This window comes from Tribolium castaneum, chromosome 9 (assembly GCF_031307605.1).
Source record: "Tribolium castaneum strain GA2 chromosome 9, icTriCast1.1, whole genome shotgun sequence".
In the NCBI taxonomy this organism is placed as follows: Eukaryota; Metazoa; Arthropoda; class Insecta; order Coleoptera; family Tenebrionidae; genus Tribolium; species Tribolium castaneum.
The window spans coordinates 3,330,937-3,358,668 of NC_087402.1; the positions used below are offsets into that span (position 1 = coordinate 3,330,937).

At 33.4% G+C, this 27,732-nt stretch overlaps 1 protein-coding gene across 4 annotated transcripts; it reads right to left on the bottom strand.

Annotated features, from left to right (window-relative positions):
• Positions 1-147: 147 nt before the first annotated feature.
• LOC664118 (cholecystokinin receptor type A) lies at positions 148-27,099 on the bottom strand. 4 transcript variants are annotated; one of them, XM_064359162.1, is made up of 9 exons: positions 26,956-27,099; positions 4,443-4,733; positions 4,090-4,204; positions 3,844-4,044; positions 2,423-2,605; positions 1,922-2,376; positions 1,641-1,876; positions 1,201-1,361; positions 148-1,002 (listed from the first exon to the last, which is right to left on the bottom strand). In XM_064359162.1, exons 2-9 carry the CDS (start codon positions 4,722-4,724, stop codon positions 971-973), a joined length of 1,665 nt encoding a protein of 554 aa, XP_064215232.1. In that variant the 5' UTR covers positions 4,725-4,733; positions 26,956-27,099; the 3' UTR covers positions 148-970. The 4 variants fall into 4 exon arrangements, with proteins under 4 accessions (XP_064215232.1, XP_015835017.1, XP_064215233.1 ...); XM_015979531.2 differs by having other exon boundaries at positions 148-1,005; XM_064359163.1 differs by having other exon boundaries at positions 148-1,099.
• Between the last annotated feature and the right edge of the window lie 633 nt (positions 27,100-27,732).

Below are 27,732 nucleotides of genomic sequence, written 5' to 3' on the forward strand. Positions count from 1 at the left end.
CCGTAATCATGATAATCTTAATAACCGCTAGTTCAATTTTCTTGGTTTATCGTATGTAACAAAGTGAGTCGAACCATGTGTGTAAATAATGTGGATTTGAATATTTTGTGTGGAAGGTTAGGAAAATATGGGAATAAGAAACGTACATAAAATATTTAACAATTTATTAGATGAAGAAACGTTTTCGTAGACAGTATAGGACGACGTTTGTTGACACATAATTATATACATACTCGTAATATTTAAGTAAGAGTGGTTTATATTGTTTGTTGCGTTCGGAAGCGACTTTAACGTCGTTAAATTACAACAAACAATAAGCTTATTTTATTTACATAATTAAAAAAATATAATACATACATGTACAGCTTTTACACAGTCAGTCTTTAAAACATCAATTCCGTATCAAATATAGATAAAAATATAGATTTTTACGATAATATAACGATATAATTATTGTAGTATTTTTAAATTTAACATTATTTATACAATTAAAATAGTACACATATTTTAATTAAAAACCACGATTTTTTTCATAATTAATTGTTATATTTTTGTATTATTGGTGTGTTTTCTGAAATAGAGATTTAAGTACTTCAGGTACTTAAACAAACATTGATATTTTAAGATTTTTGTACTTGAACCAATTGAGCAACATGGATTTCCAGGGCTTGTAGACCAAGTTAAAATCCAAAAAGTTTTATATGGTGAAAGCATTGTGAGTTTTTTGCTAACGTGGTTTAAGAGCCCGTAACAATGTCGATTTTCAATATTGCTTAACGCTTGGCACTGTAAGTTTTTCTACGAATACAGTTGATTCTGATTGGCAATTATGGAATGATTTTGCGTGTTGGGCGGTCGTACCCAGGTGATTCTATACCTAAAAGTTTCATCGTCCGGATCAGCTGCAACAACTTGGGCAAGACGACTCCCACTCGTTGACGAAGACACACAAGCGTATTCTGAGCCGCTGCTAAACACGATCTTCGGCTTCCAAAACCACTACTTCTGTCAAAAGGGCTTTATTAAACGGGCTGCCCATCAACAGTAAAATAAATTTCAAAATGTGAAAATTAACCGAATGATTATGAAACCCCTGACGCTGTAAACATTTTTTTTAAATAAAAGAACACTGAATTATTTATTTGAATTATGACGATTATTTCTCTTGGGCGGTTGTGGATAAAATCCTGTATAACTTACCGGATCGTCCAATGGTGCTTTGGCGCCCTATGTAAATGGTCGATTCGTTGCACGAGACGTCGGAGTTGTTTTGAATAATTTTATGAATGCCGTTCTTCTGAGCTGTTTTAGTGCGAGTTCTGTGGGATTTCGGTTCCATACAGACACAGCAATAACACACGCTGAAATGACGATAAAATAAATAGACACGTCAATATCAGCGATTAACGTGTGTATTGTTCAACAAAACGCGCGTCCAATTTTTCGATTTTTAATGAAAGATTTAGCAACAGAATGGAAAAGTTCTTGCATCTTGCTCAGCAAACCGGTTTGTTTTTCATTCCGAACCAGTGTTTGTCGATTTGTTAAAACACAATGTTTACTTTCAGTCGAACGTTTTAATTATTCACCGGCCAAATATTTGCGCAAAATTTAACTTAGTGAGGCGGAAACGCACTTACTTGTACCAATTGAAGATGGCCAAGAAAGCCTGTCTAAATTTTCGGTTCATGAAACAGTACGTGATTGGATTACAGCAGGAGCTGATGTAGGCTAGAAGTTGTACGAGGGAAATCCCCGTCGAGCCCACATACAAGTACACATCTTCGGGGTAGAAGAGATACCAAGTGTTTAGAATGTGTAGTGGCGCCCAACAAATAAAAAATTCGGCCACAACGACAAACAACATCCGTATGACCTGAAACAAGCGGGTTCATTGCTGGAATCGCCAATTACCCGTTACTTTTTTCTTGGCTTCGATGCTCTTGTCCATGTAATTGGACCTAATGGCGTGTCGGGTGAAGTGGTAGGTGGTTTCGTCCACCGAAGAAGTGGCGTAACTGGCGTCGTTCGACGGACACAGTTCGTTGTATGAGCAGTGCTCCGAGGACGGTGTCGTGAGCTCGCACCGGGGAACCAAAGTGCTTTTAGTTTGGGTGTTACAAGTGTACCCCTTCTTGATCGAAGCGGGCAAACGCACTTGGACAATCCCCTTCATGAACCACATTTTCACAGACTCGGTTTTTTTCGAGTGTTTTGCGTCCTTAACCCGCGAGTGGGCTTTATTGTGACTTGGGGGCAGAAGGCGATTGGTCGGGCGCAGGTGGTTCATGCCGGAAGGCTCCGACGTGCTTTGGGGACTGGTGCTCTTGTTCAGTTCGCCGTTTATGGTCGGAGAACTGTTAGATCGCTGGATCACTACAAAAACGAATCAACTTTAAAACTTGGGCGTTTGTTCGCTCACTTTGCGCCTGGAAGGAGTTGTTGTGTTGGATTTCCCGGCGGAGGCCTTTCCACAGTTTGGTCATAATTAGCGAGTAAGCAAGACTCATGATCAGCACCGGAATGAGCAAGAGCATGGCATCGAGGAACAGATTAAAAATTTGTTCGCTGCTTTTGCTCGGCCACTCCTCCCGGCATTTATGGCCTGAAAATTTATTTATTTATTTTCAACAGGTGAAACACCCAATTACAGAAAATAAACTTAAACATAATGATCGTGCTGCATGCAAAAACTAATAATTTAAATAAACTAAAACAAACTAATAATAATACTATAATAATAAATTAAGAAACAAAAACTAAAATTAAATTTTACCTAGCCACTAAAGTAACTAATTATATGATTTTTAATGTAATTAAATGAATGAAAATGAATATCACAACTACTGCTAATTTTGTTAAAATTACTACACATTACATATAAAGGTGATTTTAATAGAACATTCGTATTACAACTGCAACTGTAAAAAGTCATGGGATGCCGTGAGTTAATTCTAGGAACCAGAAAAATTATCTTATTAACAAGAGCAATACAGTCAATCTTGTTGTTTAGTAATTTACGTAAAAATGCAATACTTGAGATAATTCTCCTAATTTCTAGAGAATTGATATTAAATGTCCTTAAAAGCACTAGTTGGTCACATCCTCTATCGGGGTAATTTTAAAAAGAAATATACCATAGCAGCTTCAAATTTTTTTTTTGGACTGATTCAATACTATTTATGTGTGTGGCATATATAGGTGACCAAATAATTGCACAATATTCTAACTTGGAGCGTACAAGGGCAAAAAATAAGACTTTTAAGGCTCTTAAATTAGTAAACTCTCTACAGTTGCGATAAATAAATCCTAAAGTTTTATACGCGCTATTAACAATATTTGTAATATGATTCACAAATAAAACTTTGTTATCAAAGGTAACTCCTAGATCTTTAAATATGTCTGTTCTTTGTAAAATGTGACCACTAACATTATAACTACACATGATCGGAATTTTCCTATTTGTGTAAGACATAATAAAGCATTTAGATATACTTAGGTTTAGCCTATTAGCTTCGCACCACTGGAGGAGATTGTTGATGTTATTCTGCAACACTTGACAATCATTATCGGTTTTTATGATATTATAAAGCTTAAGGTCATCAGCAAATAGAAGACTGTTACAAGTTACTGTTGCAGTAATATCGTTTATAAATAATAGAAAAAGTAAAGGACCTAAATTTGAACCTTGCGGCACTCCGGAAGTTGGTACGAAGCTAGAAGATAAACAATTCCTGTATCTAACAAAGTGTTCACGATTAACAAGATAGGAAGTTAAGAGATCAAGTAGGAAGCTACTGAAACCTATGAGAGTTTTTGTGTCTTCTGAAGGCGTGAACCCACCTCGGCCCTTCATCGCCTTGAGCGAAGACACGGCTAAAACGGGGGCGCTCCAGAAAAGGCTCGCTAGCCACACCACTGCAATCATTTTGTAGGCGTGGAATTGGGTCTGCCAGCGACGGGACTTTAGCGGCCTGCAAATGGCGAAATAACGCTCTAGTGAGATTGCCACCAGTGTCCAGACGCCGACGGAGACTGAAACGGCTGAAAAGCAACGATTTTTTGCCAGTTGTGGTATTGTAAAAGTACCTTGGAAATAAGGGATGAGGCGGCACATGGTAGCGCCGAATATGAAATTACGTAACACTTGCCCCACTAGAGTAAAGGGCATGCAGAAGACTCCAAGTAACAAATCGGAAATTGCCTGAAATGCGGTTTACTGTTAATTGTGAGAGTCTGGGAAGATGGTTAGTTATTTCATTAGTCCGCTGTTGCACAAAAGGAAGTTCAATCTGCTCCTGACAGTCTGGAACCGCGCCAGCCGAGTTAAAAACTTTATTGATATTGCAAATCGACACTGAATTTCATAGATTCCTATCAGAGAAATACTGAAACTTGCTTCGCATTTTTTAATAATTTAAGTCGTTTTTTACAAACTTTACCAAGTTCAGGAGATAGACGTTGGTGACGGTCCTCATCCTCTTGTTCCTCACCAGCGTGACAAGCACCAAAGAGTTGCCGACAATCGACAAGACGAATATAATGGCGTATAATGGTATAATTAGTTCGCTTTCAAACACCCCACTAGACGCGCCGCTTCCTCTCGTTTTGTTAAACCGTGTTGTGAAATTGTGGAAATCCGCGGCTGATATTTGAACATTAGAGTTTAGAGCGAATTCGGAACCGAATACATTATTTGTAAAGTTCATTTCCACTTCTGACATTTTCCGCCCCTGGAACAAAAAAATGCAGCGTAAAAACTGCCAGTGGGTGACTTTCAACGAACATAATTTATTCGCGACGCCTGGAACGTGTGACAAATAACTGAGGCTTGACACATACACATATTCGAGCATAAGCAGTACAGAGCTTTTAAGCACGACCCTCGACAGTGATGCATAATGCCAGGCAAACGTTGCCAAAATAAAAGACCTAATTTTATTCTAATTTATTAGCTTCGGTTTAAGAAAAAGGGCCGGCCCTTCAAACCAACAGTTTTGTGTACGTAATAAGCGCGGCTGCTCAAGCGAATAATATGCTTCAATTAGCTTTATTAGCAGTTGTCTGATTTCCCGGGCTTTGCCCTTTCGATAACGCCAGGATACGATAACTGAACTCGCGTAATCGACTGAATTAATTCCCCAAATTCAACAAGTTTTGATTTGGAACGTTACTTTCCATCCTGATTGTTATCAACTTCCTGAGTTCTTCGAGTTTCCACCTACATTTTCAAGTTTGTTCCAAACTGGTATCTCGAAAATTTCAAACGAAATGTGTTTAAAACAGAGTTAATTAAACACACTCAATCGAAATCCAGGTTTAATTCGAATTTATTTGATGAGCATATTAGGGATAAATTAATTCCATTTGTTGATTTTTTACTACTCTATTTATACCAAAAAGTGGTTTAAAATTTTATTAAACTGTAGCGACCGTTTTGTCCGTGAAACCCAATTTGTGTATTCCTTATACGTTCCCTCTAAATAAATTTACTAGATGATATCAATTCAAAGAGACTAAGCGAATTACGAGCGGCTTTTTGTTAAGCATAAGTTCGTTACTGAAGATTGAATACGTCTAAAAAGATAACACTGAATGCCCTTTTATAAGACTGATAATCATTTTAATTATCCGTGCTTGCGTTTATTAAATAGACGTGTGTGTTGTTAAAAAGTCACACTGTTAAGTTTATGTTTTCAATAAACCATCTATTTATTTTTAATTAAAATACAATGCAAATGCCATTACTTTATTCAATAAATTATCGTTGCAGATTTATTGTCCATAAATAGGGAAATGAAAAAGTGCCTCTCGTTAACGATAAATCACAATTTACGCGATCGTAAATGTCTAAACCTTTAATTCGGTTGTTAAATACGTTATGTTCTGCGTACATATACATTAATCCGGTCTTTTGAAACCGAAGGACAAACAATTAATCAAATCTCATCTCGACGGACGTCCAAAACGGAGAACCAGAATTCTGTTACCTGCGACCTTCAAAGCGAGATTTATCCCAGTTTTAAGTTACCAACATCAAGAGTAAACATCAATAAGTCGCCAAGTTTATAATTAACTAGGAGGATCTAGATATTTCAATAACAGCGGGACAATTGCTCCGTTATTTCGTTACGTAAACGGCGAGCTTTTGTCAAGTCTATAACACTTCAGTTGATGACTGTAAGGTAGCAACGTTGTTTCCCGATTACTTTATTTAGTTCTTAATTACTGACATCAAGCAATGCGACAAAAGTACTACTGATTTTTTTTTGAGTTAATTTTTCTGTTTCCGGTTACGGTATATGAAATTGTGCGAAAGGTGGACTGAATGTCGTAAAGCCCACGGTTTATTAAGTTGACCCAATAAAATAAACACAGATGTGATGATAATAATAAAAGCTCCTATACGCAGCGACGGCTAAATTATGAAAGCTCAGTCCGTGCTGACACAAAAATTAAAGCACAGGTACCTCACACATCCTACAGTCGGCGGCCAAAAGTTTTACAGTAGAAAGATCATTATTTCTTGGTGGTTATATGTCGGTTTTTCCACTTTTATCCCGTAGTAGGTATACAATTTATCCGTGAAACTAACAGAGGTGGTCGAAATATTTTTAAGTTGTTTGTAAAGCCGTATATTTTATTTTTTACCACTTATCTTTATGACATCCCGTGTAAGCTCAGTTGAAAAAATACATAGATATTTTTATGAGCGCCAGGATGCTCTGTCATTAACTTGGTGTCTCCTTTTTGCGCCTATTTACATTCAGTGGATGTGTCTTCTTGACGGAATAACGGTAAGAGTTGTCTTTTGTACTTTTGTACGCTTTATCAATTTCTTTCAACTTTTCTCGTTAATGCTCCGTAATATCAATCACCTTCTTGTAGACTCTTTTAATCGATAAAGCAATTTTAATCCGAAAACATCTCGCAAATAAAGGGAGAAAAACCTAAATTATTTATAATTGTAATTTAATGCACAGTTGCAACAAAGGACAAAACAGACGCCCACCGTAATGTCATAAAAAAGTTGGTTTCTGCTTGTCAATATGAAGATAATTTAAAACATGAATGTAGCGGAAAATGTGTTTACAAATTATTAAAATTAACGGTGTAATCAATACGCATAACTTAATGTTCTTTGAAATACACGGATACGAACTTTTAATAAAACATAAAGCTCACAGGCTATTTGCTGCAAATTCACCGTAAGTTTAATATAACTAGATACGATCTGATTAAGTATTGACTTTCTGACGCGATATTACAGCATATTCACGGACTTATTAGCAATAAAAATGTAGCGCAAGTTAAAGTGGATTGAAGATTGTGCTCAGTGTTCTAAAAAATGGATAATCGCAAAAAATCCAATTTGCAGGTAGACAGACAGAGTTAAGCAATTTCGCAATTGTTTCATTTTTTTTCTTGTTAAATTAATGAAAGTAAATTAAATTGGGTACTTATTCCAATACTTCTACATCACCTGCTTTTGTTAGAAGGGATGGTATCTAATCGTTGATGAAACAAAAACTCTTATTGTCCACAATAACAAAAAAGGATAATATTGATTTTATAGACTGCTGTTTTGTGGGGTAATTTCATATCAAGTTTTATTGGTTATTTTATGGTCATTACCTTTTTTGTCGTTACAAAGAAAAAGAAATGGTTTGGAATGTTTATAAAACTGGTTATTTAATCGAAATTTTAATTATACCGGGAGACAGTTTTGTTTGTTGAGTTTTAAAAGAAAAATGCGTTATTACACCCTTAAGTTAACAACATGCTGTTTTAATGCAAATAAGGAACTCGGTTTTATGGTTTGAACACTGATATAATGTGAACAAACGTAATAAATGTCGTGGTCTGACTTAAAAGTTATTATAAAAATAAATGCGCTGACAGAAATGGTGGATGCGCCGGGATAATTACTTCCTTTTATAAAAATTAATTCAAAGGAAATGAAATGAATATTGCAAACATATTTTTCGTTTGATTATTATTTTTTTAACGGTCCACGTGCGTGTCTAATAAGTGTAAATAACTAAATAACTGTTCCGCTAAATAGCAAGGTTTCTAACTTACTAATCCCATTCCGTGCACATTGTTACCCCTAATGTGAAAGTCTGAAAGTGACGGCGAAGTTACAGTGTTAAAGGTGAAGTTACATGCTTTTAGTTACCCGCACGTGCCCTTGTCAGGAATCCTTATCTCAGATTATCGCAAGATCGTGTTTATTTGAAATAACTTTCAACAATTTTTGCTTAGAATTGTTTATTCTCTTTTAGACTCAGATTTGTGGCGACATGGCGCCGAAACAATACATACCCCATCTCAATTTGTAAATTATGAAATGTTCCTGGGGTAACACGTGATGACAATACGCAAATTAAATTTAACAAAGACTGATTATACATTCTGTTTTGAGTTATGCGTTTGGCATAATAACGGTGATTTGTAAACCATATTTTAATTAATTTAGCTGATGAAATAGTTGGTTAAAAATACAATTTAAGGTCGGGAAGTCTCGTCTGATTTATTTTAAGTGGTTACCAGACAATAAAACGCATTTATCGATAACCAAAAATTTACGAACCAAATTCAATCTGCCACTTTTTAAAATGTATGGCTGTGTGGCGGTTAAAATGAAACGAAACTTGAACCCGAGTGCATAAAATTTATTGTGTTGGGCCATAAATTCGCGTCGTCTATAAATTCCTTTTACTAATCACAGAAAACAAACAAAATCTTTATGAAATCGTGAGACTTCTGTGTTTATCTATAAATATGACGTATTGGATAATAATAACAAAGGGTAGTTTACGGCATCTGTGCTGTGCAATATTCTTAGAATTGAAATGATATATCAAGGTATAAAAATCGCTTAAATAATTGCAGAATAATATTTCGCGTTCGATTTGGCTGGAAATTGAACTCTTTGTTCAATAACATTACTTTTAAGAATAAACATGTTCGTTTAAAATCCTATTGAAAAACATTCGCTTTTGGCAGCTTTTGCATATAGAGGCGCCCACGCTCGAATTAAACTTGTTGAGCACGAGTAAACAAAGAAAATTAAAACATTGACTAAAACTTGTTATCTATGAACTTCACAGCTAAATTTACAAAGCTTGAACTTTCCAATTCACATTTTTTTCAAGTAAAAATGTTGTGCGGTCTCGAGTTTGGCTAAGTTTCTGATCTAAAAAATTTAAAGCAAGCCGAAAACCTGATTACGTCTAATGAGGGAATGTTACTGAAGCAGTCATTAAAAAGTTAAGTGCTCAATGTGTGTTTATGGGTCGTTATATTGAGTGACGTTTATTACATTATTCGCTCTCCGAACAGAAAGATGAAATACTTAATTTTTGAAAACTTTGTCGTTTCGTTATTTTAAAAATACTGTTTTTCTTTCAAGGAGGCGTTCAAACGTGAAATAAGTTTTCTGGAACTTGCATAAAAGCGTTGCTATTTTAAAACGTGAATTATTAACTCATTTGTTGTTGAAACTATTTGAAGATTTATTTTTAGATGAGCTTTGGCGGGTTTTGCTCATTTCTGTATTTACATAACGTTTTATGTAATTATGAAAACTTTGCAGAAAGTTAAATATAAAGGGAGAAGTATCATGTTTTGACATATTAATCTTTGCCTCTTTCCAGCACTCGTGAATGTTAAACTGAAGCGAGTAACTCGATAATCTGTAATTTATAGAACCGGACGTTTGTTTTATGTAACCTTCAAAAAGATAACAGAAAGGCAGCCAATAATCAAACGTGATTTATCTTCCGGTTCAACTTTTAGTGTTTAGAAAAGATGCAAATGCGGAAGTACTAAATTGATTTGCGTTATTAAAAGTTTTTGATTAACAAAAAACGTATATTTTTACTGCTGTTTCTGGCAAAGTTTTCAGCATAAATTAGTAATGATTCATTAAATGAAATCCAGTTCGCCAAGTTTTGAACTTGAAAGAAAACAACGTAAATAAAAGTTAAAGTCATGCATCTCGCGAGCAACATGGCAGTAAAAAAGATAGAAATTTTTTAATTAGGCACAGATTAAAGTTGGAGGAACTTTACCTCCAATTTCTTTGTTCCTATGTAAAAGGCAACATGTGGCGGTCTTAGGCCGCTGTATTTGTATTAATAACCCGCCCAACGACAATTTATTTAAAAAACGCTTTTAATTAAAACGCCGGTAAACAAAAGCATTAAGTTCACATCACAGTGGCCACATTTTTTAGCTAAATAATTAAGTTAAGCCGGTGTAAATACTCTTTCATGTTTGGAAATTACGTTCTGGGTGAATTTTTTCAACGGTAATGTTTGTGGCAATAATGTGGAAAGGTTTGTTCCCAACTGAAAGCAAAATTATCACAAGCAAGTTCAGATTATTACAATAAGGAAAATGTTAAATTTAAAATTAAAAATTCTCAGTGTATTATTTTGGCAAAACTTTCGTCAGCGAATTACAAAACCAATTATGTCTTATTACCCAAGGGTCTAGCAACAATTTGTTCACTTCGAAATTCCCATGCTTCTAAAATGACGATCAATACAATACGTTTTGAGACAAAATCGTTTCAAAAAGTCTCTTAATTAAACATAAAGAGAGAATAACCTCGACATAATACACTGAACTTGTAAGAAAATTTGATTACAACAATTTGCGCGGCACTGCCACATAAAGGAAATCCCACACCTCCGTGCTCCGTGTATTTCATGAAATATCGTCGTAACTTCCTCTCGATAGAGCACAATAATATAAAAGAAAATATCTTAGTGGGGAACTTTTTGCGCACCGTTATTTAAGATTTACTTTGTTTGGAATAAATTTCTCAGTCAAGTGAAACAAATTCTTAAAATGTTCTTTATTTGAATTTGATGAAACAAAATTGCGAGCACTAAATATTTTATGCAACTTCTCATTTTATCATCTACAAGACACTCTGTTAGATCTCCTTCGAGTTTAACGGTTTGTAACATGAGTTTTATTGTCGTAGTTTGCGACTTTGGTATAAATGCGTTTTCCCGTCAATTACTCAATTTTAATATTGGCAAAGTTGAAACTTTTTATTTGATTACATTTTAGCAACTTTGTGTTTCTTGGTGGGAATATATTGAAACTTTTTACCGGTTTTAATAATGATATAAAATTGCGAAATGAGAGAGGACAATCATTATTCAGTCGTATATAATGGCTTCCACAAACTTACTTTCTGCGATTCTTATTCGTTGAAAAAGCAGAAAGGCTCACACCAGGCTTTTATTACCGCTATTTCCGTGTTTATGAAATTAGAATTGCAAATTTTAGTCTCTTTATCGCAGCCGTTTTACGTATTGATGGAAAGGAACAGAAATATTTACTAATTAGTGAACCAATAATTGTGTTCACATTTTTTTTCTGTAATAAACATCGTTTTATTTTCGGTTATATTGTTTCATCAAGATGCTTTTAATCTGTTTGCCTAAATGTGTCCCGTAAATTAACATTAGGCGAGTATTTTGATTTGATGAAATTGCCAAGGGATCAGAGGCAGAATAGGAATTTAATTAGAAACGTAACTCTTTAAGTTTCCTCATTTTTTCGTCTCAAAAGGGGAATAATTAACTTGATTAAAACTTTCTGGCCGTTTTTACGATTACGTGTAAAAAAATAAATAGGCGGTGAATAAATAAATCATAAAAACGTTTTATTTTCCTCGCAAAAAATAATGTTTACTATATTTTACAATAACAACAAATTTTAAAATGTTAGTAGTATTTACGTAAAAACAATAATGGTATTCGTTTTTAATAAAAATTTGTAGTTAAAAATTATTATCCCGGCGCATCCACCATTTTTGCATTTGTACTTTCGGAGACAAAGTGTATTAATTAGTAATTAGCTTTTAGTTTTTGCTTTTGTTTGCAGTCAGAGGACATCAATCTAGACTACAAGTGTGTTTCTCTATTATTAGTCAAATAATCTCGATCCTGGAATGGGAGTTTAGAACTTGCGCGACAGTTTGCAAACTGCTGAACTTTTAAGAAAAATGTTATTTATCTAAAGCCTGCTTTGTATTAATGACATAATAAAGGAAAACTTTATCATGTTTACTAACAAAGTAATCTCGTATTTCTCACTAAAAATGTTTTTTTAATATTTTAATATTCTATATAAAAACACCGCTAACTTCAATACCTTCATAACAGTGTTTCAGTTTATTTAATAACTGCATTCCTAGCGTGCTGCCTTTATTGAGCGTACGAGTATATGTGATTTTTTCGTATAATATGCGATTTAATTTTGTTATTAGTTTGGGCAAATTGATCGGAACCGAGGTCTGCAGAATTCAAAGACTCGTAAATCAAAAAGTTTCTGCACGTGTGATGCACAAATTTTCTTTCCGGCCTTTAATACGATAAAAGGCATTAGTTTCCAAACTTTATCACACGAGTGCTCTTCTGATTCTTAACAGGCACTGTTGGACAAAGATGCAACCAAACCAAATTTTATTAAATAATGTACTTAAAAATGAAGATGTAATGTGGCAAGTTGTTAAATAAATAAAGTCCTTGCGTCTGTTGAGACTAATGCATCGCTCCTTTTTGCCCCAGTTCTAACTCCATCGATTAAGTTTTTGCAGTGTGAGAAAAAGTAAATGGTTTTAGCTTCAAGGTTTAAGTATTTATGTTAACACTTCTTTACTCGCTTTCAGAGACCTCTTAATAGGTTATACGAAAACTGTGAAAGCGTCTATAAGTTAGAATCTTAGCGTTTTAATGCGAATTGATCTGTTAAGAGACTTATTTGTATTCCAAACATTTCTCACTTTTAGAGCTTCCACACTTTGCAAACATATCCGCTGTGTTGTGATTCCCAGAATAGATTGGTTGTTGTAAGAAAAACTAACAAACAAGATAACTAAATTCCCCCAATCCGGAACTAGGAAAACAGGAAGTCATTATCCGTCATTGTAATTAGTTAAGAAAATTAATTATTGTTGCCGCTTCAAACTGCTGTCTAATTGGACGTGAAAGATTAAAAGTTTTTTAGGGTATTTTGGGTGAATTTAAATTTTGTTAAAATTTGATGGAAGTAGACACAGAGATGACTTTTCAAACAAAATTCCCACGCACTCGATTTCTCAATTGTACTCCCACGTAATTTAAACTGAGCTTACGAATAAAACTTAATTGTATAAAGTTACGTGCACGAATAATATTTTTCAAACTGCGCTTTTGAGAGATAATTTCCACTATAAATTGGATTTTTAAGTTGTCATTCTTCCCGTTATTTTCCGATCTTTGAGTCACACATTATGTTACATTTTGAAACAGATACTGTTTACCCAAAACCGCAGCGAAAATATACTTTTACAACTCCGGCAACAATCTAGACATCTCGTTAAGAGTTGAGGTGAGAAAATTAAATTTATGTTAAGTTTTGGAACTAAACTTAAGGCATTCTGGCTCACAATCTGCAGCTGAAAGCGTTTATAAACAACAAGTTCAAGCTCGAGATTATAAAATGATTTCAAACAAGAACACGTGTTTTAAATATTAGGCGAATTAATTTATGTTTTTGACGCGTATGTGGATGTTCAAAAAACTCTCGTTTGGAAACATCATAAACAAGTCGAGAATTTTCAAACACAACTCCAATTATTCCGAATAAAATCTCAAATCTGTATTTGAATCATTTCTTCGGGCCATTATTTAATTTGTAGAAAGTTTGCCGCAATAAAACGCATTTTTTGTTTAAATATAAAATTCACCAATCGAGTTTTATTTTTACTAAAACTAACAACAAAGGCTGTGATTCGGGAGCAGAAAGCTTAACGATGTTTCACTTATCACGTGGAGTAGCTGTCGGCGTTAAGTGCATTAGACCGCTGCGTTTATTTAGTAAATAGCATCTATGGCATAGTTTCGCTACATCTAAACAATTTCATTATCACAACTTTCGCTAACATTTATTATTGATAACAGTTATTTACTCGTAACAAACGACTAATGGACAAGGCATTTTAACTTCAAGCTAATAGCGAGCATCTCAATTTGTAAGACTAATAAATGAGCTAATAATTTGGAAAAAATGTGAATTAGTATTTTGGCTGATTTGTATAAATTTGACTATACAGGATGTTAGGGAATGGTTTAGCAAATATTTAAAGGTACATAGAGAATGACAAAACAAATCGATCTGAAATTAAAGTCCAAAATTTTGAGAACCGCTGGAATAGAATTATAAAAATTTGCGTAAATTTTGATATTATTGACAAAACAGCAGAGGTAAATTAATTTCTTGGTCCACTATATTATTCTTTTATTTTGATTTGTGTTTTGTTATTAAATTTTAAGAAAAAAAATATTTTGCCAGAACTGGGATTCGAACCTCCCACACAAAAAACATGTTAGAGACAATTTTAAAAAATTCTCAAAACGCTTATGAGCCATCATCTCCATTTTGTTTAATGAAAAAATTAACAGCTAATAAACTTCCATAGGCCACACAGTGGCACTCAACAGTTGGATTAATAAAAATTTTGAAGAAAATACGCACTTTTTGAAAAAATAATATAAGGGTTTTTAACTCGTTTTATCAAATTCACATACGAAATATTGCTAAGCCATTCCCTAACACCCTGTATTAGGCACATGTGACATAAAATTCTGGACAGTTATCTATTTATTTTAAATAAAAAAACTGTTTTATTGGCTGGTTGAGTGGTTAAATATTAGCTTTCTTGTTGAACGTGAGGTAATATTCCGTAACTATTAATTTATTTGATCTTGATAGAAATTACCTACACCTTAATTTGGTTGGATTGGGTTAAGCAGCTTAAATTGGAAGCCCGCCTCTTCATAATTTACTGTAAACCTACGTATATTATAATTTAAAGTGCAAGTTAGTTTATGAATATTTAACTAAAAAGAGAGAAGAAAATTTGAGACAGTTTTCGTTGTGTTCTAATTTTTTTCATTTGATGATTAAGAATTCAAAAATGTGTGCGTGAAAGTATAATGTAGTTTATCACGAGAAATGGCGTTTCTTACAATTCATATAATACCTGACATAATTTAGTTTCCACAAAAAAAAATTACGTCTTGTAGTAACGAACTAGTAGCTCTCAACTTAGTGCTTATTAATTTTACTTTGTTTATCTTTTTAGCAATTCCGCTCACGATCCAGCGAAATAAAAATAAGCCACGTTTGTTGTTTATTGGCTGATTTCATTGATCAATAATTTAACTGCACCAATAATAATTTAAGCAAGTGTCCAAATCGTTCAAACAAAAAATTAAAATTTTAATGTAATCACAACTGTCCGATACCAATAATTTTGAACCAGCTGTTGGCCCAAAATGTCATCAACGTTTCAGTCGTTAAATACCTACAACTTTATAATTGCTCCAACGCCATAAAAATATTTTCGGAGCTTAAAGCTCTAAATATTTAGGAGGGATAAAATTTTAGGTTTCAAGCAAAGTGGAACCTCTTTTTGATTTTTACAATTTTATTTTATTAATTCAAACTCGAGGAACGTATTTTATAGGTTTTTGAATCCTTAATCATGCAAGTTTTTTCACAAATTTGTTTGAGTAAATTATTATTTTGTTAGTTTTGTTTAAATTTCAAGCTTCAAAAAGTGCAAGGCAGTAAATTTGCATATTCTTATCAATAAATCTGTGTTGAGCATAGTCTGGTTTCCGTTTCTCATACACTTAACTGCTGCAGCTAATGCTGTGTACGTTATTTACTACTTCCTAAAATTACCCTTACCTATATTAATGTTGTCTAAATTCGTTATTATCTAACCTAGCAAGGAGCGTGCAAGATATAGCAGAGTATTCAAGTTGTATCAAATTTGCAAGTGTTTCAAACACAAGCAATCTAACGTATTAGAAGCACGAGACCATTTTTACGGAAAAACAGTGATGTTTGAAATGGATGAATACTAAAAATACGAAAATTGCTTGTAATCGGAAATTACACAAGTTTCCGCACTTGTGGGTGCATTCCGTTTTGCTATAAATTTAAAAATCGATGTTGCCATCTCGGATTTAGACACTTGATTTGACAAAACCTACATTTATTGCAGATGTAAAAATATAGTGCAGGCAACAACACTCCTGTCTTGCCATTTTACAATCCAATCTGAATAAAGTCTGATGTTACGTGACACATTCTGGAGAGTAAGTAATTGCTCGAACGTGGCAGAATTCCACTTTGGAATGCTTTAGACCCAAGAAATGGGGATCAAACATCTCGCTTTCTTTTATAAGAGGTTTTTAAAGTCAAAGTCTTGTAGCTTGACACTGTATAAACAGCTACCAAAACACAATAAAACACCCTATGTGTGCAAAATTACGGTCATGTATTGAATGAAGCTTCCCATCAACCGGACTTGAGCTCCGATGCGTTTCACTGCCGCCAAATGGTCTGTACACTTGATCAGTTATTGTGCCAACTTTGTATAGACTTCCGGGGTGGTCATGCAAATTTTACGCGGAAAAAACGTGACAAAAGAAGACCAGGCCAGGTTCAAATTTGATTTGTTCTTAGTTGGAACAAGTAACAGCAGTGTAATAAGTTTGTAAAGTTGAAACAAAATGATCCAACACGCATTAAATTATAGTTTGTTCAACGATTTTTTTTTGGAATATAATTGAAATCAGTTGTTTTCACAAGTCAGCAACAAATCACTGGCTCGGTATTAGCCGCGGAAAACAGGAATTGTATTATATTCTCTCGAGTGTTGTGCGCAATAGAGCTTGTATTAATTTAGCCTTAGTTAATAAAAACAGTGAAACTGCCATTGTGTGCATTTACGTAAATTAGGGGGATTAGGCACGAATACACATACGTTTTCAAAGCACTTTCTCAACCCTTGCTGTCCTGTGATAACCATAGCCGTGTATAATACCTAATTTAAAATACAAATTTATGTGTATGAAACGGTTCGCAATTGTTAAGCAGAGTGTTAATAAACATAGCGTCCTGGCTCTAATTTTAGCTAATCGTTTCGCGTTTTAACATTCGACAAAAAATTAAGTGAAAACTTAACACATGTTTAATGTTTTTTTCATCAAATTAATAGTTACGTACAATTTCTAGAACATGCGAATGCTATTTAGTCAGTATTCCACTTCGAGTTACTTCTACAATTTACACCAACGAATAACCACAAAGCATTGTTGCATTTGTTAGTAAACTACGTTATTGATAGATTACAAAAATTAATTTGCTCCCTGCAAGCGCTGTGTAAAAAGTGTTTTGTAACAAACATTAGTGGCTTTTCTGGGCTTTTTTGCAGAATTTAAATAAACAAGGTTTTTTGTGGTCACAATGCTTTATCCTAGGACTCATAAAATAAAATTAATGAAGCACTAGCGAGAACACCTTGTCTTGATAATGACTGAAATTGTAACTTTCTACCCACATTGTGCATCAAAAATTGTGGAACTAGATTAAAGTTACATCTGCGACCCTAGTTTCCAAATTATTAAATGTTGAAAGGGTAACACAACAATATGAGCTGGACCCCGGCTTAGATGATATAATGAGTCCATATTTCACGTTTACGAAGCGTGAATAATTAAAACTATCGCATTTGCATTCTTGGCCTCGCAAGAAAAATCCCATTTTGATTGGATTTAATATCGCTTTTAGAAGCTAACTGCCAGATTTGAGAAATTATTCTGAGAGAATAACGTGATTTCCATAATCAGTAATCAATACGCTATTGGTGGTTTTTCTTGTTCTTTTCCTTCTAACTCGCGAAAAGCCGGCAAAATGAATTATGCGGAAAATGTATCTTTGAGGAAAACTGTTGTGTCAGGTGCTTAGATTGAAATTGTTTTAGCCAAATTGAGTTTAATATTTGTATTTGAAACATGCTCTTAGTGCCGATTTGAGACAGCTGTTTAGGAGAACCGTATTTGTTGAGCTGTGCGAATTGTTAGTTATGGGTTTTGGGTGTATAAACAGTTACAAGTACTGCAGGTATAAATATTGACTAATCGCAATTTCCACCATATTATTATGTGCAAGCGGGGCGAAATTTTTTGTTTTTTGTTCCTGTCCAGATATTGACGCTTCTTACTTGCAGTCGGTGATTTCATTCCCTGGAGAAAGTGTTGCACTTTCAGTGATATAATTGAAGTTGGAGACTGTACGGCGAAAAGGAAAATTAGAAAATTGATGAGGTAGTTCTTGGCACTAGGGGAAACTGACGACTTTAATTGTGCTAAAATACAGTCACTGCTGTTTCCAATACAATTAAAACATAAAAGATGACTTCATCAGTTTTTCGAATACACAAAAATTGCTATAATTTTTTCACTATCAAGCAAATTGTTCGAATCAGCGTGAAATTGCCCCATTACCTGCCTTCGTTTCGTTTTAGGGACGGCTAAGATTAATATGACTTTCGTCTTCGCACCCAAATAAATGCGAATTTATTTCTTCCATCATACAAGAAAAAATATGTTATTAAAACCGAAAAATACTTTTATCTAAGCTGCAAATGTGAGTTATTTAAAGAAAGAGCTATAATTTATAACCGAACATTGGTAGAAGAGCGTTTGTATTTATAAGTTTTCCAAACAACATTTCTAACGTCAAAATAACTTTTTTCAAAAACAAAACATTAATTATAGTGCTTAATTATTACCCAAACAATTTGTGAAGCTCAATACAAAAAATAATAAGTTTAGCAAAAATGGTGGATGCGCCGGGATAATACATTGATGTATTTTAACATAGTTTTGCGGTTTAGTATCTTTTTTTGAACACATGTTTGTGTTATAATTACTATTATTTGTGGGAACAATGCAGTTATTCCCGAATTCAATTTACCTATTGATTGTAAAATCCGCCTAAAGGTTTGAAATTTGGACTTTCAAACGGCAATTAAACATGAAATTTATGTGGAAATGTTTTGGCACGTATTTTTATAATTATTGGCAATTAATTAAAACAAATCCTTAATATTAAATACGTATTTACAATTAAAATAACTTAATTAAAAAAACGCTTGTGGTTTAAGAATAAGAACAAGGTTTTAATTGTTTAAAGTAACATTAAAACTGAAAGAAGTTAATTAAACTTTGGAAATGTTCCAATTAGTAATAGACTAATACCTTTGAACTCCTAAATAAGTTTGCTTACGCATCTTTTCATAAACTTTGCAGGAATACAGCTTCAAAGCTTTTTAAAATAATTTTTTGCATTTTGCATTTTCTACAAATAAATCAGTCTGAAGTTGTTTAACGAAGAAAAAGGAGGTTTTCAATTTGTTGAGTTGAAAATAAATACCACTTTTATGGAATGCTTTTGAACAATCGATCGATTAAACTGGATGGGCTGACAGACACTAAGCTCAAGCAAAAGTAAAGCAAAATTAGTAATTTTTATTTTAGTGGAAAAATAAAATTATGTCAAAGTTGCGAAAAAACACGCTTGAATTGATTTTTGCCACAATTTTTCTGACGTGATATCGACAGGGACACAAAGCTATTTCCAGCGCTTCTTACCTCCCGCACAATTGAAAAAATTCAACATTATCGACCGAAATAATTGCACATCATTCTCGCTTCGCCGAAGAGGAGCAAAACACGCAATTCATGCAAATACACCCCCGCCTTCCGATTAAACAAAATTACGGATTTTATCCACGGCCCAAATAATAAATTTCGTTAATTCGGGAGCTGCAAGCATCGATTCAGCACACTAAGCTAAATTTACATCAACTATTGAAAGTCCACCGCTGGTTTAAATTAGGAACCATTGTGGACTTGTTGTATTGTAAGATAGTGAATGTGTTATTAAGCTTTGGAGATCCCCGGAATTACTCTCCTTTTGCCTACAAAGCCGCCCGTAACCAATGGCTGGAGATCTTTACGCCGAAATTTTCAATTTTCATTTAAAATGTCTTGGAAGTAATATTTAAATCAGAGACGTGTTTATTAAATAACTGAATAATTTTACACGGTGGCTGCAGTTTGTCAAGCATAATAAACGCTGGAGATCGGATTAAAATTCATTACAAGGAATATCGAGGCCACAGCGAATTGTATCATCGATCACAACAACAAATTAATGGCCGTTGTTGGATCTGCCACTTTTTCAAATATATTGCAAGGTTGCATGGTTAAAGAATGAGCGCATGAAATAGTCTAGACGTTCGTTTATTTCCATTTATTAAAATAGACCCGACACAAGTACAAAAATTTAAATGTTTAAAAAGCAACAAAACTAAAACGCAATAGAATTCCAACTGAATAGCAACAGTTGACTGGAGATTTACGTGCGAGTGGTTTTAATAACCCAGTTTAAAAAGCACACCGTTATGTCCAGTCGTAGATATATTTTATAATTTTATATTAATCAAATTAATAAAATATGCCTTAAGTTTTGCATTAAAGAAAATTATCCCTCCAAGTTTGGATATTATACACTATCGACAGTGTTCTTACTCTCGCCAGACGTGTTTTTTTTTTAAATTTTACCGGATAAGATCTCAGATTTACTTTCTTAAAAAAAACAAACTAAAGTCTAGCAGCGGAAACTTAATAAAGATAATACAAGCTGAGTAGTTTTTTTACAACTGCTCACAAGAAAGCACCAATAATTGTTGTTTTGCAGAAATATTTGCAGAAAGACGTCAGTTTGAAGATTCTTGTTTCGTTTGAAAACAAAGATTTGTGAGAACTTTTTTTGGAATGCAAGCAGTGAAACCGACTAAAACTACACTGACCAACGAGACAAGTCCACAAAGAGCATTAAACTTGTTCTGGCACGACTGAATAAAATCAGTCTTTGAATTTCTGTGTTACACTCTAACTTAGAATTCTAAAATCAATTTTTTAACGTTGGCAGCACTCTACTGTGCATTACTGGAAACCAGCTAAATGAGAGCGAGCTTTTGCTAGTTTCATTTAAAACTCTCCCGGAAATGCGTAGTATTTGTTAGTGCTGTTTACACCACGAAATCATAAACCCAGTTATTTAGCTATAGAAAGAATCAAGAGCTTATCAAGTTTGTTAGCAATTATCCAATAAAGCGGAATCCTAGAATAACAAATTAAACAAAGGGCAAGCACTGTAGATTGCATAAATTATTATATGACCAAATCCGTCCTGACCTTTCCATTAAGACACGGTCCGGAGGAGAAATTATAGGATCAGAAGGTTTCCACGGGAATTCTTTCACCCTGTCAAAGTAAGTGCGTTTAAGTGCTTCAGTAGGTTTAAAAGCAACTCTATTGCAACATCATAAGCGATAATAAGACAAGCACTTTATACACGACGAAACCTTTTTAATAAAATTTACGCCAGGTTTTATTAGCGACCAGTAGTGTAAATGTTTGTCACTGGAAATTTATGTCATAACCCATTTGTCATCCTTTGGAGATCAATGACTGAAACAGGGCTCCGGAATCACATGATTTATTCAATCACGTGTTTTATTTTTACGTTGTGATGGCTTGGCTTGCAACACTCTGTATGTTCGTTATAAAATAGATTGACGCTAATTTGACATACTCTCGGAGATAAGGCATGTTTAATACACGACACAGATTCCATAAATTGCTATTAGCACATGGGGAATTTCGTAAACCCAGTTAAATTCTTTTAGTTGTTACGCAAATACATTTTCAAATTCTGCTAACTATACCTACCCTCAAGGCGGAAAAATTCAGTCTGTCTTTCTTGAAGAATTTAAAGCTGCTTTTATCATAATTTAGCTTGCGTGATCTGATTCCGAAAGGTTCGCAACCGAGAGTATTTGGTAAATAAATTTGGGTGCAAAAATATACAACTTACAAAGTGAATTTTATTCAGTTAAATTTCCTCGGACGTAAATAATTATTTTTGCTGCTAGTTATTGATCGGATACCTGCCAAAGTTTATTATTCAGTCTAGACGTTAAACTTCGCATTGTGTAAATTATAGTTTTGGCATCAAGCTACAAACCTCGTTGGCTGTGTCATTTGATAATATAGTCTATCAATCCATCTGGATTAAATCCCCGAAACAAGCCAACTAACTATGTGTTACCACATTTTAATTTGGTGATTTATGATTATTATGCGAGGAACGTCAATAGCTGTTACTTTTTAAAAATGTCAACGTTTCAGTTTTGTGCAGTCTTTTATACTTGAGCGGTCGGAATCTCACGAATTTGAATTGTGAGGATATAGTGTATTTACATATCCAGCAAAGATTCAATAAAATAAATCCGGAGACTGCGTCTAGGTAATAAAATAGATTCTAGTGGAACTCAACTGAGTATTGAAATATGTCACTTGTATCTAAATGTATTGTTGCATTTACAAATTTCTTGATATAACAATAAAGGTGCAAAATTATCTACCAACATACTCGTAACTAATGATATAATTGTGGATGGTTAATTATCTTGTACGAAAATGATTGATGCTTCTATTTCATGCTCTTACAGCACATAAAAGGTTGCCATCAGATTATCTTTTGTGGTGTATTAATTAATTGGTTCTAAAATGTAGAATTATAACGTGGGTATTTTTCCTGCAACTACCACTTGTACCGTTCTCTGTTTTTTCGCCCGTATGTTGTATTTATTCGCGTATGAAATCTAGGATTTATATTGATTCATTTTTTATTAAATTTTTTACCATTAGGTAATATCTATAGTTTCGAAACCGTGAAAGAATAAAGCAAGACTTTTAATAAAAAATGCCTTTTCCGTTTTATACAGCGGGGAAGGTGCAATAAAAAACCCAATATTTTGGTCGAAGGTCGTTATATTGCTTGCATTTACATACACCTGTTATTGGAAAGAATTTTTTAATTGCTTGATAATTCAGAATGCGAATTATTTGAAACGTTTTGTATAACTAACAAGTTTTATAATACAAATTTGCCAACGTAACTTTGTTAACTCTGCTAATCTGAGATTTAACCCATTTCCTATTTGTTACACTTTTAGGAAGTTTAATTTTCAGAGAATTTAATAATCCATTGTTCCAGACACAAGCACACCTGCTTCCTGGAACAATCAAAGATATTAATCTGTTGTTGAGCTAGAAAATTCGTTATAAGCGAAATTGACGTGGTTATTTTCTTCGTATAGGCACAGATGAAATTCTTACCTGACACTTATTGAAATACGAGAACTGAGAATTGAGGGCTTTTCGTCACACAAAATATTTTTCCAGTGAGTGTTTTCAAAAACCTACCGTGTACAATTACAAATTTTCCTCAAATGTGTAATATTGAAAAATGGTGGATGCGCCGGGACAAACTTAGAATTAAAAAAATTGTTATTTCAAAGAATATTATATAACAGCTAATGGAATATTTTAAAAGTTAACTAATTGAAGCGCTGAATAATAACACAGTGAGGTAGAAAAGTAAGCTTTTAATAATTCTTTTTGTCTACTGTGATTATTACTATTTGAATATACAACTTTGACTATTAGGTCGTTCATTAACAACAAAATTTTTGCTAGAATATTTTGTGTTATTGAATGAAACGACATGCACAATTACAAATTTTCCTCATATGTGTAACGTTAAAAAATGGTGGATGCGCCAGGACAAAAAATATAATTTAAAAAAATTGCTAGTTCGAAAAATATTATATGACAGCTAGTAAATTATTTTAAAAGTTAACTAATGGAAGCGCTAAGTAATAACACAGTGAGGTAGAAAAGTAAGCTTTTAATAATTCTTTTTGTCTACTGTGATAAACGTGATTATTATTTGAATTTACAATTTTGACTATTAGATCGTTCATTAATAACAAAAATTTTGCTAGAATATTTTGTGTTATTGAATTAAACGACATGTACAATAACAAATTTTCCTCATATGTGTAACGTCAAAAATGGTGGATGCGCCGGGACATAATTAAATTGTAAAAAATAGCTATTTCGAAAAATATTATATAACAGCTAATGAATTATTTCAAAAGTTAACTAATGGAAGCGCTAAATAATAACACAGTGAAGTAGAAAGTAAGCTTTTAATAATACTTTTTGTCTACTGCGATAAGCGTGATTATTATTTGAATTTACAATTTTGACTATTAGATCGTTCATTAATAACAAAAATTTTGCTAGAATATTTTGTGTTATTGAATTAAACGACATGTACAATAACAAATTTTCCTCAAATGTGTAACGTCAAAAATGGTGGATGCGCCGGGACATAATTAAATTGTAAAAATAGCTATTTCGAAAAATATTATATAACAGCTAATGAATTATTTCAAAAGTTAATTAATGGAAGCGCTAAATAATAACACAGTGAAGTAGAAAGTAAGCTTTTAATAATACTTTTTGTCTACTGCGATAAGCGTGATTATTATTTGAATTTACAACTTTGACTATTAGATCGTTCATTAATAACAAAAATTTTGCTGGAATATTTTGTGTTATTGAATAAAACGACATGTACAATAACAAATTTTCCTCAAATGTGTAACGTCAAAAATGGTGGATGCGCCGGGACATAATTAAATTGTAAAAATAGCTATTTCGAAAAATATTATATAACAGCTAATAAATTATTTCAAAAGTTAACTAATGAAAACGCTAAATAATAACACAGTGATGCAGAAAAATAAGCTTTTAATAATTGTTTATGTCTACTGTGATAAGCGTGATTATTATTTGAATTTACAACTTTGCCTATTAACTCGTTCATTAAAAACGAAAATTTTACTAGAATATTTTGTGTTATTGAATGCAACGACAACATTTGCCTAATTTGCATTCAGCTTGCCAACAACAAAATTCTGATTGCATTATCGTTGATCTACCGTATAATAAATTACGTTTGTGACAATTGCAGCAAGCTAGAGTTAATGAGTGAAAAATGCTGCGCCATTCCACCTGTTTAATTAAATTTGTGTTGCAGAAAAACGTATACTGTCAAACTGATGATGAATCACATGAAATGAGAGAGAAACATACTTGTGTTATTTTATGGTACCCAACTAAGCACACACTTTATTTGGCGATTTTTCCGATCAGAATAAACCGTTCTTAATTTTCTATCAAACTTTCCCTAAACTGACATCTTTAAATTGCAAAACTTTTACTTTTGTAGCAAAGAGTGAAACTCTGAACGAAATGTTAATTGTGATCTTTCAAGGAATGTTTCTTTCACTGAATCAAATTTAGTGTACAAACAAATTCGTTGCACGTATTTGATGTCACCAGACGAATATTAATTTACTGACTTTGATTCGACTCTTGAATTCTCACCTATTGACACCAAGGAAAACTCGCTATTTTTACAACCAACAATTTGCGTTCCAATGCTATTTTATCAAATTTTATTTATTTGCAAAATAAATTGAATAAACGACAATATTGCATTTTTATTTCTTTATTGTTTATAACAATTTTAAAATATTGCACAACATTCAGAACCCCCAGGGAATGGTCCTAATAGTCAATAAATTTGCACAATAATTTATATCAAAAGTTTGCCCCAAACTTTTTTAGAGTCACTCAGAGACTTGGGTTTTTAAGCGTAAAATGGTAAAAGTCCAACATAAATTACTCAACGGTAATAATACGAATTTATAGTCATTTTGTTCGATAGTGGCTTAAAGTAAGCACTGACGAAATGAAATTTTGTTTAGTTTTGTTCCATCAAGCACACTTGCAAAATAAAACATTGTTTGGTGTAACGAACTTACAACTTCCGACTAATTAACGTTTGCCGGTTTATTCACAACTTGTTGAAAAATTTTACAAACTGCTTAATTCCATTAGTTCAAATTTAATTAGTTAATTGGACAAAGTCTCCTTCGGCACGAATTAAAATGTGGGCGTTGCTCACCTATTTAATAAAAAAAGAGGTAAAACCTCGCTGAAAAATGGGGATAATTAAACCAATTCAATTATGGACGTAATTGCTACTAGAAAATGCACTGAATGAAGACGTCGTAAACGAAGCGCAACCATAAATATTTGAGGACGGACACCTTAAACGTTTTCAGCATTAGCATAATGTTTTCGTATTGAGAAAAATGCATACAGCATCCGGTGTTTAGATGACTCTATGGTAATCAACATTTGTAATTCAAGCGTGACATTATTCGATTTAAAAACGCAAACATATTTTTCCAATTACTGTAGATTTAGATATAACAGTTTTAGGGCCAAATCTTTTGTGTTCACGCTAGATAGCCATCGTTCCAAAGACCTAAAAGGGTCGAGCTTGATAAATTTCAGGGTGTAGTCGAACACACTGTTAACTTTTGAATTCGTTTCCGCATATTTTTACCGGAAACTCGGAGAATCCTAATCAGTCTTTGTGAAATTTCACTTGTTTGCAGAAAGGCCCAATGATAAATGTACCCTGTTTAATTGGCTTTTTTACTTCATGCCCTCTGAGGGTTACGCTACACTTAGGAGGAAGATCGAATATTTTCCTCTGAGAGTCATCCAAAAAATCACACAAGTCAAATGAATTTTAAAAGAGAATTTCATGTAGTTTTTGTCAGTTGTTGATTAGATTTTTAATTTTACATTTTACCTTAACAAGAAAACGTAAAAGCTTTACAATATGATATAAAATAAGTGAACAACAGAGGGATAAAACAATGCAGCTTAGAGAGAATTATTTCATTCATTTTTATAATTAAATGGAACAGATTAATCAAAGTCCCAGGACACGTTTTTAAAATATAGTCTAAAAACAAAAAATGCGAGAGATGTGACTAGACATAGATATCAAGGTAAGATGGATGGTCGTATGAAAAAGAGATCCACCATATGGCTGGCACTTTAATTGCACCAGAATAAACAATTCGAACAAACTTATAAATATGTGCATAGTTTGTTCATTTTTGCAACATCGATCAGCTTCTATTCAACAAGTTAAAGAATCACCCCGCATATATTTTTCGTTCCTTGTATAAGTTTTCCATGTGAAAGTGTGGACGTTTGATCAGAAAATCAATCATACCTTATCGAAAGTTTCAATCCTGCAATAATCGACACAAGATCAGACTTTTTACGTGCAACACGTCACGAGGGAAAAATCTAACATAGTTTCATCGAGTGAATTTGAGCGCTCGCAAAATTCAGTTTCACGGCATGCGGCTTTCAGGATACTGAAGGAAAGTGCTCCTCGATTCAAAAGTTGGCTGACATGCGCTTCTTATCGATGATACATCAAGTGCTGATTTTTTCACGAGATTTCTGTTTACTTCGCTGAATAATGAGACTTAATTGTCCCAGCTTGATGTTTTTCACGAAATCTTGTTAATCTGATTATGTGGCGCGAGTATAGGCTTACAAACATGCGTCGTGCTTAATTTATTCTGTACCTTTGTCCTTAATAAACTTCAAACGGAAATTCGTTCAATTAGCTGTATGATACCTTTTATCACCAAAACATCTACTTGATTTTGTTAGGAAGTGGGACGGTGGGCTTGTAAATAATTAACTACTGGCAGTATAATTTAATCGATCCAACAAAAAGTCATTACCAGTGATTAGGGAGAAGTAGTGTAATTGGAGGAACATCTACATAAAAATTTCAACGGTTCAACTTTAAAAGAAATTAATTAAAAATGGCCAAAAAACCTGTGGAAGCAGGAACAAAGACAAACCTTACAAAGATTGAAAGTGTAGGGTTTACGAAAATTAAAATATTACTTGCTCTTCTCATTTATTCTTTTCGAGAAAAAGTCTTGAAAGTTTGCCAAGAGTCGTGCTATCTGCTGAGAAACATTTTCTA

Excerpts from the sequence above, each read along its gene's own strand:
- LOC664118 (XM_015979530.2), bottom strand. The coding sequence starts at position 4,724 with ATGTCAGAAGTGGAAATGAACTTTACAAATAATGTATTCGGTTCCGAA. Across the intron at positions 2,606-3,843 it reads CAAGGCGATGAAGGGCCGAG|GCCATAAATGCCGGGAGGAG; the intron begins GTGGGTTCACGC and ends ATAAATTTTCAG. Across the intron at positions 1,877-1,921 it reads GCATCGAAGCCAAGAAAAAA|GTCATACGGATGTTGTTTGT; the intron begins GTAACGGGTAAT and ends CGCTTGTTTCAG.